Here is a 17,903-nt window from a genome sequence, read left to right as displayed (position 1 = left end):
TGCAGTCAGTTCCAGTCAGTTTCTGATGCAGAAAACAAACATGCTATATTTTTTCTGCACAGAACTGTACTGGAACATAACAAACTGCATCAAAACTGAACTAGAACTGCGTGTGGTGTGAACTGTGCATCTGGAGTGTGTTTTTGTGGTGTGAACTGTCCCTAATTGGTTACACCGAAAGACGCGGTTCATGGCTGATATGCCACTTCTTCAGGTTGCACTGTGTTACACAGAGGTTCCAGTGCCTTCTGCTTACTGGGCAATCCTTGACATGTGTCCATGTAATTTGATCACCTGTGCGCTTTTTATTTTTCACGCTATAAACATAAAAAGGCCAAAGATTTTGAAGAAAAACAATATTTTTTACTTTCAGCTATAAAAAATATATAGTAAACTCAAAGTTGGTTATAAATTTAGGCCAAAATGTATTCTGCTACATGTTTTTGGTAAAAAAAATCCCAATAAGTGTATATTGATTGCTTTGTGTGGAAGTTATAGCGTCTACAAACTATGGTATAGATACTGCAATTTACGCCGTTTTTCTGCTATACCGCGCTGCGCTAGTTTAACGGACAATTGCGCGGTCATGCAATACAGTACAAAAATGAAATTTACATCCTTTTTTTCCCCACAAATTGAGCTTTCTTTTGGTGGTATTTGATCGCCTGTGCGGTTTTTATTTTTTGCGCTATAAAAAAAAAGGCTGACAATTTTGAGGAAAAAAAAACAATATTTTGGACTTTTTGCTATAAAACATGTCCAGTAAAAAAAAATGCAAAAATCAAATTTAGTCATAAATTTCTGCCAAAATGCATTCTGCGACATATCTTTGCTAAAAAAAAAACCCAATACGTGTAAATTAATTGGTTTACGTGAAAGTTATAGCGTTTACAAATGGCGGGAAAGATACTGGGATTTTTAGGTTTTTTTTCATACTAATAATGGTGGCGATCAGCGAATTATGGCGGCGATCAGGGACTTATGGCAGCGACCAGCGACTTATGGTGGGACTGCGGCGGACATTTTGACATTGGGGGGTTCTGACTTGGGGTCACTGACATCCCCAAAAACACTAATACAGTGATCAGTGCAAAAAAAAAAAAACTGACACTGTACTAATGGCAATGGGGAGGAAGGGGTTAACTTTATTTTGCAGGGAAGGGTTATAGGAGTGAGGGGAGTGTTTTACTAGGGGACGGGGTGTACTGGGCGGGACAAGGCTGATCGAGAAAGAGAAACTCTTTGTTCTCGATCAGCTCATCCTCAAGCTGACAGGGAAGTGACAGACAGCACAGCTACTGCAGCTGTGCTCTCTGTCACTGTTTGCCGCCGATCGCCGAAACATAGCCGCTAACGAGCGGCTGTGACCCGGCGACTGACATCTGCAGCGGTGATCCCCGGGACAAATAGGGCGGCGGCGTGCCTCGCGCGCACCCCCTATTTGTTTACAAAACACACGTCTTAAAACGTGGTTTTGCCTGTGAGTGCCGCCCTGCCGCCGTATATGTACAGTGGCTGGGCGGCATGCGGTTAAAGCAGTATGAAATCCCACACCAAAAATGTAATATATTGATGCTTACCAATCATTAGATGTGGGGGCTGCATTTGTTTTTCTTTTCTAGGCTTTTTTTCACCTGGTGATCTATCCAGTAAGGCTCCATATACACGGGACATTTGGAAAACACTTCTGAACGATGGAAACTGACTGCTGGAAATGTAGGTTAAAAAACATCTGTTTAGCCACATTTGCATACGTGTTTATGTGCGTTTGTTTAGAAGAGTTTTTTTTTAAGATAACCTCAGGAGACCTTCCAAAATGCCCAGAATTCACTGAAAAACAATAAAAAAAATAACTATTTCAGACATTTTGAGAGAAATAGAGAGAGCAGAAGCAGAGAGAGCAGTATGTGTTGAGATGACCTGTCTTTTCTGGTTGTATTCACTATGGATCCCATCATGAGCATAATGCGGAGCTTTCTACCATTATTTCCTTCACGCAAAACCTGGAACTGACTGCGCTGGTGTACCGGGTCCATTTGAATACATGGAAAACACTTTGCATGCATTTCTGATGATGAAAAAAGGCTTTGGACAGCATCTGGATATGGAACAGTTAAAAAACGCTTCTAAACACAAACTCTTATAAACGCAGTTCGCCATGTTTACAAGCGTTTGAAACGCTGATAAAATCTACTCATGAACGCAAGTTTGTTGCATTAAAAAAAACGACTGTAAATGACGATGTGTACATGGACACATAGGAAAACATTAGGGAGAGTTCAGGGGCTGCTGAAAAAAAATGCAGAAAAGCTCCTGAATGTCAGTTTATCAGCTGCAGTGTACATGAACCCTAACACACTTCCTGTATCACAGTGACCCCACTCTGGATGAAGGAGCAACAGAGACACCTTTGAATAGCAGCATTGTCATTTTGGGAGGAGATGAGTGTTACATAGCAGATTTAGATACACTAACAAAATGAAACCAAACTCCAGCTCACACTTTATCAGCAGTTTGTTCTATTTGGGATAAAGGTTTAGAATAAACAAATAAAAGTTTATTATTGTAAGTAGGGTTGCACTGATACCGCTTTAAGGCTGGGTTCACATATATGTGGTGCGGTATATCGCATGTGATTCGCACAGGAACCCCACCGCATTCCTGTGCAAATCACATTTGATTTGTGTGCGGTGCGATTGGAGCCATACATTTTGTATGGCTCCAATCGCACCGCATCAAAAAGGAGCAGGACCCTTTTTTGGGTCCGCACTAGAATCGGATTGCATTGGTATTCACACCTATGTGATCTGATTCTGCACATTGCACTGCGCTTTTTCTGGACTGATTTTGGAGTGTTGTTAACTTAACAAACACAGCCGCAACGGTTCGCATAAACGGGGTGCAATTATGATAAGGTGCGGAATTCGCACAGCATCAGTGTGAACCCAGGCTTAATCAGCAAGTACAAGTACCAATACTTTTACTCAAGTACTTGGCAATACCAATTACCAATACATTTCTGGTGCAATCTAAGCCCATACAAAATGAATGGTGTCACAATCGTGCATACAAGAGCCAGGCACGGCTCTCACTGCGTTAAGAAGTCTTAGTGTTATCCCCTCATTCCCCCTCCCTCAGGAATGCGTTCAGCGTGCCTTGCTAAGGGGCTGTCTGTACAATCCTCTTGCCAAATAAGGTAATTGGCTTGTCCGTTGTAGGAAGATACCAGTTGATTTTGTGTAGAAAAAGAAGCTGTTATGCTTTGTGTGTAGTCAGAGAAGTGCGGACCATCTGCGTTTTAACATCTAGCAGACCTAGAGAAAGGGGAATCGCGCGGTACCAACTAAACTGAGTGCGAGACCAGAAATCCCTTCTAGCTCATCAGACTTGAAACTACTTAACCCCAGGCATTTATTTGGCAAGTACTTATTTACCTAAACCTCTCTCTGTTACCTGTTTGCTGTGCTGTTGTGCTCTGTATATATATATATATATATATATATATATATATATGTATTGGTTACATCTTTTCTGTAAATATTTCTACTGCACCCTTTTGACCTTTTAGTAATAAATCTTTCTTTCTGAAAGTGTTGAACTGTTTCTATAGTTCTTGAATGTAACTTACTAATCCCTGCCACTGAAGAGCGATACTATGAGTGTTTCCTCTTTCTCTGTACAAAAAGGAGGTGGTGGCAGTGTGAAGGGTTAATTGCGTAATTAACTTGACCTAGTAACAATCGCGTCCAGGCTGCAGGTCAACAGATTGTAGTCCATTAACTGGAAAATCGGTGTGCAGGGTGCAGCTGGGCGGGGCATTGTTGCGCACGTGACATCGCAGTTTTAGATTGGCTAGTCCTTTGGTCACAAGTTTGGTGAGAAGGTCAGGGGTCTGACGCCGCACCCATCACAAATGGGATCAACATGCACTACAAAGAATCGCATACGATTTGAACAGGAACACAGTGCGTCACATGCGGTTTCAATGCGATTTGAGCCATTCACTGCATATGTATCAAATTGCACCACACCCGCAGAGAAACTGCATGCGATTCAGACAGGAATCGCATTGCATTGTTGTTCAAATCACATGCAATTTTTTTGCAGTGCGATTTGAGGCCATTCATTTTTGGGGGGCTCAAATCACACCGCAAAGGTATCGGTTTTAGATATCGGAGCATTTGCATGAGTACAAGTACTCATGTAAATGCTCAGTATCAGGGTGCAACCCTAATTGTGAGCACCCCTTTCAGTGTGAAATGGTTTGTCTCAACCCTCTCTCTGTTACATCTGCCGGACAGCTTGTTCTATTGAATAACAACAGAAATACTGGCCTGATCACCAGATGAAAATAAAAGAAAAGAAAGCCTAAAAGGCTAAAAAAGAAAACTAATGCAGCCACCACATCTAAGAATTGGTAAGCTGCAACATAATAATGGTTTGCTTTTGGGTTTAATATCACTTTAAAGGATAAGTTCACTTTTGGGAAACTTACATTTTCCACCTGTTTTTAGAGTGGAACAAATAACATGCTCCCATTCCTGCAGCCTCTCCCCGGTCCGCTGCCTCCCTGTGACAGCAAATCGGGGATCTTCTCTCCGCACTTGCTGTCACTATTTAAAAAAAACTGCAGCTGTGCAGAGCTCCGCCCACCTGGCTGCGTCATTCATTCCCATAGTTCTGTGAATGGAAGAACTACAACTGCTGTCAGCTTGTAGTTCTCAGTGAACTATCACAGAGCTGGTGAGTGCTCTAGGCAGTTCATTGATCCTTCCTTTCATTCAGTAACTACCTGCCTGTGTGATGTGTGTGACCATAGAATACTGAGAAATTCTGCAGGATGCAGGCATTGCACCTGCCATCTGATAATCACGGCTGCAATGCCTCACTGACTGAAATACCAAAAAAAAAAAAAAAAAGCAAATTTTTTTACCTGCAAAAAGATATGCATGTCATTTTTTAAAAGATGAACTTATCCTTTAACCACTTAACATTTGGAAGATCTTACCCTCTTCATGACCAGGCCATTTTTTGTTTTGCTATACCAAGCTGTGCTACTTTAACTGGTAATTGTGCGGTCCTGCAACACTGTAGCCAAATATAATTTGGAGCATTTTTTTTTCCACACAAATAGAGCTTTCTTTTGCTGGTATTGTTATCACCACCGGGTTTTTTTTTTGTAATATAAATGAAAAAAGACTGCAATTAAAAAAAACAAAACAATATTTTTTTACTTTCTGCTATAAAACATACCCCCCCCCCCCCCCAAAAAAAAATATCTTCATACATTTTGGCCAAAAATGTATCCTGCTACATGTCTTTAGTGAAAGAAAAATTCCAGTAAGTGCATATTGTTGGTTTGTGTGAAAGATATCGCATCTATAAACAATGGTATATATACTGGAATTTATATTTATTTATCTGTTATACTAGTAATGGCTGTGATCAGCGACTCATAGTGGGACTGTGATAGTGTGGTGGGAAATCTGAAACTAACTGACACTGGCTGGCAACTGACTGAAAACTAAAAAAGTTTTTTTAATGTTTTTTATACTACTAATGGTGGTGATCAGCGACTTATAACAGAACTGCGATATTGCAGCGGGCAACATGACAACAACTGACACTGGGGAAACTGACTGACTGCCACTGACATCACCAGTGACATTAACACAGTGATCAATGATAATATTATATACTGTCACTGTACTAAGGACACTGGCTGGGAAGGGGTTAACATCTAGGGTGATCAAGGGGATAAATGCATGCTTAACTTTGTGTAATGTGTATACAGTATGCTGCTTTTACTAAGATCTCTAAGTGTCTCATCCCTTGAGAAACACAGACCTCGTTCCCTTTGTACAGAGCTCTGTGTTGTTTACCAACACAGAGCTCTGGGCTCTGATTGTACACAGCCGATCAGCAGGTGCCGGCCGTGAATCATTGCCCAGGACTTGCTGGCAAGCCCCCGTTGTGTAGCATCACAGAGGGCACCAGCCGAGAGGGTGCGCATGGGCACGCCCGAAACCCAGAAGTAGGCATTGACGTATGGGTACGTGAGGTTATGTCTGCTGCCCATCCACAGTACATTGTGGGCAGGCTTTGAGTGGTTAATAACAAGGTGGGTTTTCAGACAAGCATTAATAATCTTTCCAAGGAAGAAAGTTGTTGAAATCAGGTGCAAACCTTGCTTGTGCTGATTAAAGTTCCCATTTAAATGGAACAGCCTTTGTTGTGAGATGACCCTTCCAGTCCCAATGAACTGAGCATGGAGGGAGTGGGCACTCCTTTGTTGATGTGATAATGCTGTGCATGCGTTGTCTCCATCATGAGTCATAGCAGAATCTATAGCCAGCACAGAGCTCCATTCTACTGACTGCCAAGTGTGCTTATGACTCCTGTGCTCTTTCTTTCCCATTATGCAACACTTCTATACAAGAGATATAACAAAGTGCATGGCATTCTAATCTCATGTGGAATTCCTATTGCCTGATGCCCAGGACTTGTAGTTCCAGGCAGGGCTGCTGTTAGAAACCACGGGGTCCCATACAGCCAACCTGATAAGGCCCCCCCCCCAAAAAAAAAAAAAAGTTTATTATGATTCAGGTTTAATGAACACAGTGGGTGATCAGTACCAATCCCTCTTTGTGCTCATTCAGGAAAGGAGGGGGGCTGACAAATATGTCATATTTAGCAGACCCTTCCCCCACTCTCCATGCTGAAGAATCCTATTGTGCTTGCTGCTGCCGGAGGGAAGCCGGAAGCAATGCAGCGGTGGGGGCACACAGGAGGGTCTGGGCAGTAGGGGGAAATGTACGGTGCACAGGGAGGGTGGTGGGTGTGGCAAGGGGGCAATTACTGGAACTGATCCCCTGTAGGACTCTCTCTGCAACAGCTGCCTTTGGGAGGGAGAGGAGAAGAAGGCAGCTTTCAGCTGCTGCAGAGAGAACCATACAGGGGACCAGTTCCAGTAATTGCCTGCCCCACCGTGCCAATCACCCTCCCTGCACATCTGATTCACCCAGCTGCCTCGGCCCCCCTGCTGGCCTGGGCCCCATACAGAAGGACCAGTGGTACCCCCCTTATCCACAGCCCTGGTTCCAGGCACCGAGAAGGTAGTTTTTTTTTCAACCTTTAGTCCTGCTGTGGACAAGCAGCGGGCTTACCTGTGAGGTGGAAGCATTCGGGCGGCAGTGCTGCCGCTGACTGCTTCCACACAGTTCCAGCCGCTTACCTCCCCTCCCCTTGTCCTAACTCGGAAGTGACAACATTATGATGTCACTTCTGGGTTCCCCGTTGAAAGATTTCCCGGCCGTCAAAGAATGTAATGCAGTGTGATGTGCACTGCATTACTTTCAGGGGAGGCATCCAATGTCTTTTAGACTTTGGATGTCTCAATAAAGAGAACCTGCCACCAAAAATCATCACATAAGGGACTTTATGCCCTATGTGATGAAAAAAAAAATAAGTAAAAAAAAAGTTTTTTTTTATTGTAAAAAAATCAAAGTTACACCCAAGCACATAACATCCCCCCCCCCCCAGAAAATTGAGGCACCTCCACATATACGCACATACAAATGTAAAAGCACACGCTGGGACACTTACGCATGAAAGTATCGATTGAGATACACGTTACATATCGCCATGCACGCCAGAATGAGAGCAATAATTCTAGCATGAGACCTCCTCCGTAACACTACACTGATGACCTATAAGGAGCAGGGATCGGACTGACCATTTGGAAACTCGGGCACTGCCCGAGGGCCCGGGGTCAGTAGGGGGCCCCATGAGATGCCCCTGGTACCTTTTTCATAGGCTTTTTGAGTTTGGGCAAGGACACAGGGGCCCCATGATCCCCTATTGAGGGCCCAGGGTCAGTAGGGGGCCCCATGAGATGCCCCTGGTACCTTTTTCATAGGCTTTTTGAGTTTGGGCAAGGACACAGGGGCCCCATGATCCCCTATTGCCAGGGGGCCCCATGAGTTGTCAGTCCGCCCCTGATAAGGAGCTTTAAAAGTGTTGCCTATAGAAAATATAGGGTACTGAAGTTCATGCCAAATGTAAGGTTTGACATGTTGAATATCTATTTACTCGGTGCAACCTCATCTTTAATATTTTACAAAACAAATAGGGAAATTTATTGCTATTTTTGTGTGCTAAAATTAACTTACTTGTATATTGTACTAAAATGTTGCAGTAATATCATGCGACATAAAAAATTGGAACTACCACTATTTTATTCTCTAGGGTCTCTGCTTTCAGAAAATATATTGTATTTGGGGGGTTTTGTGTAATCTTCAGGCCTAAAATGATTTTTTAAACTTGTGCATAAAAAAAAAAAGCTCTGGCAGCGAAAGGGATAAAGGATAAGCCTGACGCCAATCGGTGCTCATTACACTGCAAGGTCTCTCCCCTCCCTGCTAATCCCCGGGTGCGGTGCTGGAGACAGGCAGGGAGAGGAGGAGATATACAGCACAATGTTAAAAACATTACATGTTGGGGCAGCACATTGGCTAAATGGTTATCACTTCCACCTGGCAGTACAAGTCATTGGTTCAAATCCCAACCACAGCACCACCTGCCTGGTGTCTGCATGTTCTCCCTGTGCCTGTGTGGGTTTCCTCCAGGTATTTCAGTTTCCTCCCACACTCCAAAGACATGCTGGTAGGTTAATTGGATCCTGTCTAAATTGGCCCTAGTATGTATATGTATGAGTGTAAGTTAGGGATCTTAGATTGTACCAGTGGCATCCCTAGATAGGTGCAGGGGGTGTGCACTGCACCAGGTGATACCTACTGCACAGAGTGACCCGCTCCACCAAAAGGTAAGTTGCAAAGCAAGCTGACAATCCCCACAGGATGGATTGGATCTGCAGATTGGGGAGGATAATGGATCAGACTCTGATCCATTATGCTCAATCTGCAGATCTGATCCATCCTGCAGGGATCGTCAGCATGCAACCTATACGGGGTGACACCGGAACCGCTCCACGAAAAGGTAAGTTGTAAAGCAAGATGATGATCCCCGCAGGATGGATCGGATCTGTGGATTAAGCATAATGGATCATTGTCCGATCCATTCTGCGGGGATCATTGGAGGGGGTGTCACCAAGTGTTATCGCACCAACCCTAGGGACGCCTCTGAATTGTACACTCCTTGAGGGTTAGGGACTGATGGGAATATACAATATATATATGTAAAGCACTGCTATATAAGTACATAACATAAATAAGTCACCATAAAGCCACTTTTGTTTTTAAAAGCCCCAGACATTCCTAAAAGCACCTCAGATTTGAATACGGTCTTGCTTCATTTTTTTTTTATAGTAGATTGTCATGTGGGATAAGTAGATTGGGAATCTGATTTAGTCCCTGGAAAAGGAGTTTTTTAAAAAAATGTCCATACTGCTGCAAGAATCCATCCAGATAAAAAAAAAAAATTATAATCCTTTACCCACCATTGGCAAACCCCCCCCCCCCAAGCAAAGCATCTCACATGAGGATGGTGCCAGGCAGAACCTTGCCAGTGCCTGTTATGTAAGGCATCCCTCTCCAGTTCCTGCAGGCAGTGCTCCTTGGTCTCCCCACTCTCCCTGGTGTTCCTGCTCTCTCTTGCCTGCTCCCAGGTGTGCCTGCTCTCTGTTGCCTGCTCCCAGGTGTGCCTGCTCTCTGTTGCCTGCTCCCAGGTGTGCCTGCTCTCTGTTGCCTGCTCCCAGGTGTGCCTGCTCTCTGTTGCCTGCTCTCTGGTGTGCCTGCTCTCTGTTGCCTGCTCCCTGGTGTTCCTGCTCTCTGTTGCCTGCTCCCAGGTGTGCCTGCCCTCTGTTGCCTGCTCCCTGGTGTTCCTGCTCTCTGTTGCCTGCTCCCAGGTGTGCCTGCTCTCTGTTGCCTGCTCCCAGGTGTGCCTGCTCTCTGTTGCCTGCTCCCTGGTATTCCTACACTCTGTTGCCTGCTCCCAGGTGTTCCTGCTCTCTGTTGCCTGCTCCCAGGTGTGCCTGCTCTCTGTCGCCTGCTCCCAGGTGTGCCTGCTCTCTGTTGCCTGCTCCCAGGTGTTCCTGCTCTCTGTCGCCTGCTCCCAGCTGTGCCTGCTCTCTGTCTCCTGCTCCCAGGGGTGCCTGCTCTCTGTCGCCTGCTCCCAGGTGTGCCTGCTCTCTGTTGCCTGCTCCCAGGTTTGCCTGCTCTCTGTTGCCTGCTCCCAGGTGTGCCTGCTCTCTGTTGCCTGCTCCCAGGTGTGCCTGCTCTCTGTTGCCTGCTCCCAGGTGTGCCTGCTCTCTGTTGCCTGCTCCCAGGTGTGCCTGCTCTCTGTTGCCTGCTCCCAGGTGTGCCTGCTCTCTGTTGCCTGCTCCCAGGTGAGCACTTCTCCCTTTGTTGCACTAAGTTTAAGGAGCAGAGAAGGAGAGGAGGGAGAAGAGGGAGGATCTCTGTGTCAGCCAGTGGATGTCAGTGCCTCTGCATGGATCTCTCTCTTTGCCAGTGTGTGTGAACACAGCAGCATGCACTCTGATGATAGGTGACAGCAATCTGCCCCCATTCCCACCTGCACTCTCCCCAGGAGGACCAAGGAGGGGGGTGAACCTGCCTTGCTCTCCGCTTGTGCGAGCCAGGACTGACTTGCTGCCTGGACTGGCAGCACTCACCTTCACCTCGCTGACTGGCACTGGCAGGCTTGGGAGAAGCAGCAGAAAGCCATGCATCCGGACTTCAGGAGCTGGGTACTTGCCACTGTCACCCTGCTAGTGGTCTTCCTCATCCTGGCTGACATCTCAGAGCTGGAGCAGGAGATCGGGTAAATATATTTTCCCTTGTCATGTAGGAATGGCTGGAGGGGCACAGGGAGGTCGCTCAGGATCTAGTTTTCTTTGTCTTCATACTTCAGCTTGCTTCTTGTTTAACTCTATGCTGCCTTTTTCTGATTCCAGCACCACACACAGCAGTGATCAGCCCGGTGATTGCACACTGATTCTGGGCTTTGGGTTGATAGGCAATATTGTTTGCATCCAAGGAATCAATACTTTTGATGGCGATCTGCATGCTCTTCTCTTCTTGTTGCTTGCAGCTTGATCTGTGCTATTTCTAGAAGCTTTGATTTATTTTTGTTATTAGCAATGATCACATCAGCAAAGTGGAAGTGGAGGTGAGCTAGGCTAGGACTGGTAATGATAGGTTTGCCAATTGTCGGGTCCTATTGTCGGAAAGCAACGTGCTTCATGCAGAAGCAGAAGAGGAGCTCCCAAGGCAAAGCTGTAGTGTATGCTGGAGGAAAAAAAACAATGCTGATGATGAAGATGCAAAGACATACTCATATCTTAAGGCTGGAGGATACACCACCAGGCTACCCTGCCAAGAATTCACACCCTGCCCTACTAGAAGAGGGCTAGAGACTTGTCTGCTACAGGCATGCATGTAGACCTGGAGTCCACAGCCATTCTACTGTCAAGGAAGAAACTGTCTTTAGAAAGCCTCATTAGTTTTTTTTTCTCCTAGTGCCTCTTGGATTGAAGTCAGTGGCTGTGAAGAGCAGGGCTAATTTATGAACTTTCACTAGACTGATGATGTTTGGCTTGCTGCTTTGCCACCTGGAATTAGAGGGGTCTGATGGGGCTTGGGGTTGATGTTTAGCTTGCTGCTCTGGTATTTAGAGGTAGAGCAGTATGATGGTGTTTGGGATGATGCTTACCTTGCTTCTCTGGTACTGAGAGGTAGAGGAGTCTGATGGGGCTTGGGATGATGCTTACCTTGCTTCTCTGGTACTGAGAGGTAGAGGAGTCTGATGGGGTTTGGGATGATGCTTACCTTGCTTCTCTGGTATTGAGAGGTGGAGGAGTCTGATGGGGCTTGGGATGATGCTTACCTTGCTGCTCTGTTACTTAGAGGTAGAGGGGTATGATGGTGCTTAGGAATGATGCTTAGCTTGCTGGTCTGCTACTGAGAGGTAGAGGGGACTGAAGGGACTTGGGATGATGCTTAGCTTGCTGCTCTGGTACTTAGACATAGAGGGGTCTGATGAGGCTTGGGGATGATGCTTAGCTTGCTGCTCTGGTACTTCAAGGTAGAGGAGTCTGAAGGGGCTTGGGGATGATGCTTAGCTTGCTGCTCTGTCACCTAGACATCTGAAGTATCTGAATGGGGCTTGAGGAATGATGCTTAGCTTGCTGCTTTGTGACCTGGAGGTAGAGGGATCTGAATGGGTTTGGGAATGATATTTAGCTTGGTGCTCTGTCACCTGGAGATAAATGGATCTCAAGGGGCTTGGAGATGATGTTTAGAATGCTGCTCTGTCACCTGGACATCTGAAGTATCAGAATGGGGCTTGAGGAATGATGCTTAGCTTGCTGCTTTGTCACCTGGAGGTTGAGGGATCTAAAGGGGCTTGGAGATGATGTTTAGCATTGGGTTCTGTCATCTGGACATCTGAAGGATGTGAGTGGAATGGGGCTTAAGGGATGATACTTAGCTTGCTGCTCTGTCACTTAAAGGTACACAGCTCTGAAGGCACTTGAGGATGATGCCTAGCTCCATCCCCAAGTGCCTGGAGATAGAGAGATCTGAAGGGGCTTGGTGGAAGTTGCATTGTGTATGTGGCTACTAGGCTGGCTATGATTCATTGCTGGGTGTGGTGAGTTGCCCTGTTACTGGCACAGTCTTAACACATGTCTGGATCAATTTTAGACAGGGATGGGGATGAGCTAAGCTTTCATGGCATCTCCAGGGTGTGCTGAGAGCCTTCATTGTCCCTTCACCCCCTTGTATGCTATGAACGCATGGACAGAACTTAGGGGATTCTAAAGTCACTGGGAGTTCAATTATGTGCATCAACAACAACATCAGAGACCTGGGTCAACAACTGATCAAAATTATCCTCTACTTTTTCTCATTTAGATTAATGTTACAGTATAGACCTAGTTACTATCTGTCCATGTTGCATTTAGAGCTTTGTTAACTCTTATGCAACTGGTGAAATGCTGTTTTAAGTGTCATAGAGATATTTAAGTATTTATTATAATTATGTATACTATTTAGAAACAGTAGATAAACAGAATAACACTTGTAGTAGCAATTCATGAACCTAATCTTGGAGTATAGATTTGTTTTTGCTAGTTACTGCATGTGGGTAGCTCATAGCCAACTATTGGATTCCAGAGGTTTTTGCAGTGCAATGCAATGACAACATTTGATTGGATACTATGGGGTTGATCTACTGACAGCAAATGGGCTCTTCATTTTGCAAGGAATTTTCTCTTAGCTTAGTGAATGAGGTGAAGCTTTGTTGACTTCCATCAGTCAACCAATGTACAAGCAAACATACTGTTTTCATAGTTTCCTTGCACACGATTCTGTATTTTTGCAAAGTGAATTTTCACCTCATTCACTAAGCTAAGTGAAAGATTCCCTTGCAAAGTGCAAATCTCTTGCAAACAGAACAGCCTGATTGTCTTTAGTAAATCAATCCCTGTGAATATATATATATATATATATATATATATATATATATATATATATATTTATGCACTATATTGCCAAATGTATTGGGACGCCTGCCTTTACACGCACATGAACTTTATTGGCATCCCAGTCGTACTCCGTAGGGTTCGATATTGAATTGGCCCACCCATTGCAGCTATAACAGCTTCAACTCTTCTGGGAAGGCTGTTCACAAGGTTAAGAAGTGTCTATGCGAATGTTTGACCATTCTTCCAGAAGCACATTTGTGAGGTCAGGCACTGATGTTGGACGAGAAAGCCTGGCTCGCAGTCTCCGCTCTAATTCATCCCAAAGGTGTTTTGTTGGGTTGAGGTCAGGACTCCGTGCAGGCCAGTCAAGTTCCTCTACCCCAAACTCGCTCATCCATGTCTTTATGGACCTTGCTTTGTGCACTTGTGTGCAGTCATGTTGGAACAGGAAGGGGCCATCCCCAAACTGTTCCCACAAAGTTGGGAGCATGAAATTGTCCAAAATGTCTTGGTATGCTGACACCTTAAGAGCAAGGGTCGACTGACCATTTGGAAACTCGGTCACTGCCCATGGGCCCAGGGTCAGTAGTGGGCCCCATGAGATGCCCCTGGTACCTTTTTCATAGGCTTTTTTGAGTTTGGGCAAGGACACAGGGGCCCCATGATCCCCTATTGCCTGGGGGCCCCATGAGTTGTCAGTCCGCCCCTGCTTAAGAGTTCCCTTCACTGGAACTAAGGGGCCAAGCCCCACCCCTGAAAAACAACCCCCGTCCACCAAACATTACACTTGGCACAATGCAGTCAGGCAAGTACCATTCTCCTAGCAACCGCCAAACCCAGACACGTTCATCGGATTGCCAGACAGAGAAGCGTGATCGGTCACTCTAGTGAACATGTCTCCACTGCTCTAGAGTCCAGTGGCGGCGTGCTTTCCACCATTGCATCCGACGCACTGTATCCCACTTGGTGATGTGAGGCTCGGATGCAGCTGATCTGCCATGGAAACCCATTCCATGAAGCTCTCTGCGCACTGTTGTGCTAATCTGAAGGCCACATGAAGTTTGGTCTTTAACTATTGACTCTGCAGACAGTTGTCGACTTTGCGCACTGTTAGCTTCAGCATGTGCTGACCCCACTCTGTCATTTTAAGTAGCCTTTTACGTTTATGTTGCACAGGTTGCAACCTATCATGGTACCATGCTTGGAGTCACTGAGCTCCTGAGAGCGACCCATTGTTTCACAAATGTTTGTAGAAGCTGTCTGCATGTCTAGGTGCTTGATTTTACACACCTGTGGCCATGGAGGTGAATGGAACACCTGAATCCAATGATTTGGAGGGGTGGCCCAAAACTTTCGACAATATAGTATATATATATATATATATATATATATAAAACATTGCCTGTCATCAATCTGTTAGAGCCACCATTTGGGTTGCAATGTGCTGGGCAGCATTGTGCAGCGCAGTTCCAATGCAAAGCCAAGGCAATTTATGTGAGTTCACACCACTATGTTGTGGTAGATTTGTCTGAAAAAAAAAGTACTGCACAGCAGGCTGTGATGAAAACCACCACATTGCAACACTGCTATGGCTTAACAGTTCAACACAACAGTTATCATTCACGCATGCCTTGAATAAAAGTATTTAGGGTAAAAGTTAAAGTGGAACTATACCTTGGATCCAGCAATTCGGCATCCCATATCTCCCCACCCAGCCACTGACATCTTCAGGTGGCCAGCTTCCAGGTCTCGATTGCCGGCCGCTGTCATTGGCTGGGTGGGGATGACATCACTAGTTCAGTCATATTTGGCTTCGCTGAATTTGTACAGTGCGTGGCACAAGCTCCGCTCACTGTACATGGATGGATAAGCAGGTCTCTTCTGCATTAAAATTCCATCTTGTCTCCCTATTTTACTTTTAGCGTAAAGGTTTACTTTAAATTGTTAAATTGATGGTTTTAGTTCCACTTTAACATTTTACATTGGTCTTCAGTTCTCGGATTAATGATGTTTCATGAGCTTTACTAAATTATGAATGATAGAAAAATCTGAAAAAACAATTTCCAAAATTTTGACAAAACTGAGTTTTATGGAACATTTGTTTAGCTCATTACAAGAAAATATAATAATATAACTTAGATTACAAATTCTTCAAAATAGTTGATGCAAAAATGAATACACCCTACAACAAAAACTACTACATGTAGTATTTTGTATGACCGCCATGATCTGTAAGGACCACACCCAGTCTTCTATGCATGGAATGACCAAGTTGGCGACATATTTCAACATCTATCTTTTTCCATTCTTCAATTTTCAAGAACAACCTTTTTTAGAGCCTGGATGCTGGATGGAAAGTGATGCTCAACTTGTCTCTTCAGAATTCCCCATAGTTTGATTGGGTTCAGATCAGGAGACATGCTTGGCCACTGAATCACTTTCTCGCTGTTCTTCTTCAGAATTGCAACAATAGCATTAGATGTGTGTTTTGATCATTGTCATGTTGGAAAAGTGCATGACGACCAAGAGCAAGGAGCGATCATTGTCATGTTGGAAAAGTGCATGACGACCAAGAGCAAGGAGCGATGGTAGTTTCTTCTCTTTCAATGTAGAGTAGTACATCTGTGAATTCATGATACCATCAATGAAATGCAGCTCCTCAACACCAACAACACTCATGAAGTCCCACACTTCCACCACCATGTTTCACTGTAGGCACCAAGCATTTTTCTTAGTACTCCCCACCTTTGCAACGCCATATAGTTTTGAAGCCATCAGTTCCAAAAACATTTATCTTTGTCTCATCCCTTCGGAGTATTGAGTTCCAGTAGTCTTCTTCTTTTTCAGCATGGGCCATGGCAAATACTAGGCGGGCTTTTTTGTGCATGGGCTTTAGGAGAGGCTTTCTTTATGGACAACACCCATGCATGCCATTCCTCTGCAGTGTACTCCATTAGTAGTAAAAATAATAATAAATAAATAAATCTCAGTATATATACCGCCATTTGTAAATGCTGTAACTTTCACGTAAACCAATTAATTTATACGTATTGGGATTTTTTTTTAGGAAAGACATGTTGCAGAATACATGTTGGCCTAAATTTATGACGAAATTAGATTTTTTACATGTTTTAAATTTTTTTACTGGATATGTTTTATAGCAAAAAGTCAAAAATGCTTTTTTTCAAAATTGGCAATCTTTTTTTGTTTATAATGCAAAAAAAAATGCAGAGGTGATCAGATAGATAGCTCTATTTGTGGGGGAAAAAAGGACATAAATTTAATTTGGGTGCAGAGTTGCATGACCGCGCAGTTGTCAGGTAAAATAACACAGCACTGTAACGCAAAAAATGACCTGGTCATGAAGGGGGGTAAATCCTCAGGAGGGCAAGTGGTTAATGAATAATTAGACACACCTGTAGTTGAATTCTTGTTAATTAGGATTTGTAGTCTAAAATTTACCTTTGCTCCTAAGTCTTTCATTGGGGTGTATTTATTTTTGCAACATGGCCTTGAATTAATTTGTTAGGAAAAAAACTTTTTTTGTGTGTGCAAATTAAGAAATCTTCTTTCCAATCAATGGCTCGCATTTGTGGGAGTATTTTGTAGTATAGTGTGACCATAACTAACATGCACTGTGGTTGGGGTGTTCACAGGGAATGTCAAAAAAGGCAAGAAAAAACAGTAAGAAACAATTTTGTAAAAAATAGATCAATAGATTATACGACCAATAAGTAGTGGATGAATTATTTTTGGAGAATAAGGATATTGCTTAGTGTCACATTAAGTAACTATTTGTCCATATTGCAGAGGATAAGGAATTTTGTTACTGTCATGCAACTGTTGAAATGTTGGTATAAGTGTCAGAGAGATATTTATTATATTTTGTATTTATTTATTTATTTTATACCTATAATATTTATTATCAAAATCAGAAAAAGGTGCAGCGCTAAAGACCAATAACAAATCAGTAAAATCAATAAAATGCGATCTTATATATATCTCTGTATAAATGCACAATCCACATATGAGTGATATATAAAGTGACAAAGTGCAAATGTGAATAAATAGATACAAATTCTACGTCAAAGTGCTGATAAAGTGGCAAAGGTGAGCACTAGATAGTGCTAAATGTCTATTAGGATATATAATATCAAAAATATAATCGCGGGAAAGTTCATAAAATTGCTAATCGTTAAGATCCATCAAATGATCTCAGGTAAGTGCTCCATATACTCAATAGTCATCCAGGTGAGGTGCCGTGAATATGTTAAGATTACGCACTCACCAGATGCGTAATCACAATACGCATTTGTATATATGGTGTTGTCTGCCGGAGGTCCCTTTAAGGAGATGAACAGCCTGGTCTGGTCAGAGAGAGATATATCCCCTTCCCCTGGGTAATCTGCAGTGCTCCAAGCCGTCCTCCAGAATGGGCTCTGTATTAGCATCCGCT

General features: G+C 43.9%; 1 protein-coding gene across 1 annotated transcript in view; it reads left to right on the top strand.

Moving 5' to 3' along the window:
• The first annotated feature begins 10,412 nt into the window (after window positions 1–10,412).
• Window positions 10,413–17,903, top strand: part of ST8SIA2 (ST8 alpha-N-acetyl-neuraminide alpha-2,8-sialyltransferase 2) — a 432,330-nt gene continuing 424,839 nt past the window's right edge. Inside the window, exon 1 of the mRNA XM_089687649.1 lies at window positions 10,413–10,782. Coding sequence (XP_089543775.1) covers window positions 10,685–10,782 — 98 coding nt within the window. The 5' untranslated portion in view covers window positions 10,413–10,684. The remainder of the gene's footprint in view (window positions 10,783–17,903) is intronic.

This window comes from Staurois parvus, unplaced genomic scaffold (assembly GCF_062004578.1).
Source record: "Staurois parvus isolate SC_StPar_1 unplaced genomic scaffold, SC_StPar_1.0 ptg000432l, whole genome shotgun sequence".
NCBI lineage: Eukaryota > Metazoa > Chordata > Amphibia > Anura > Ranidae > Staurois > Staurois parvus.
This window is presented reverse-complemented; position numbering and strand designations above follow the sequence as displayed.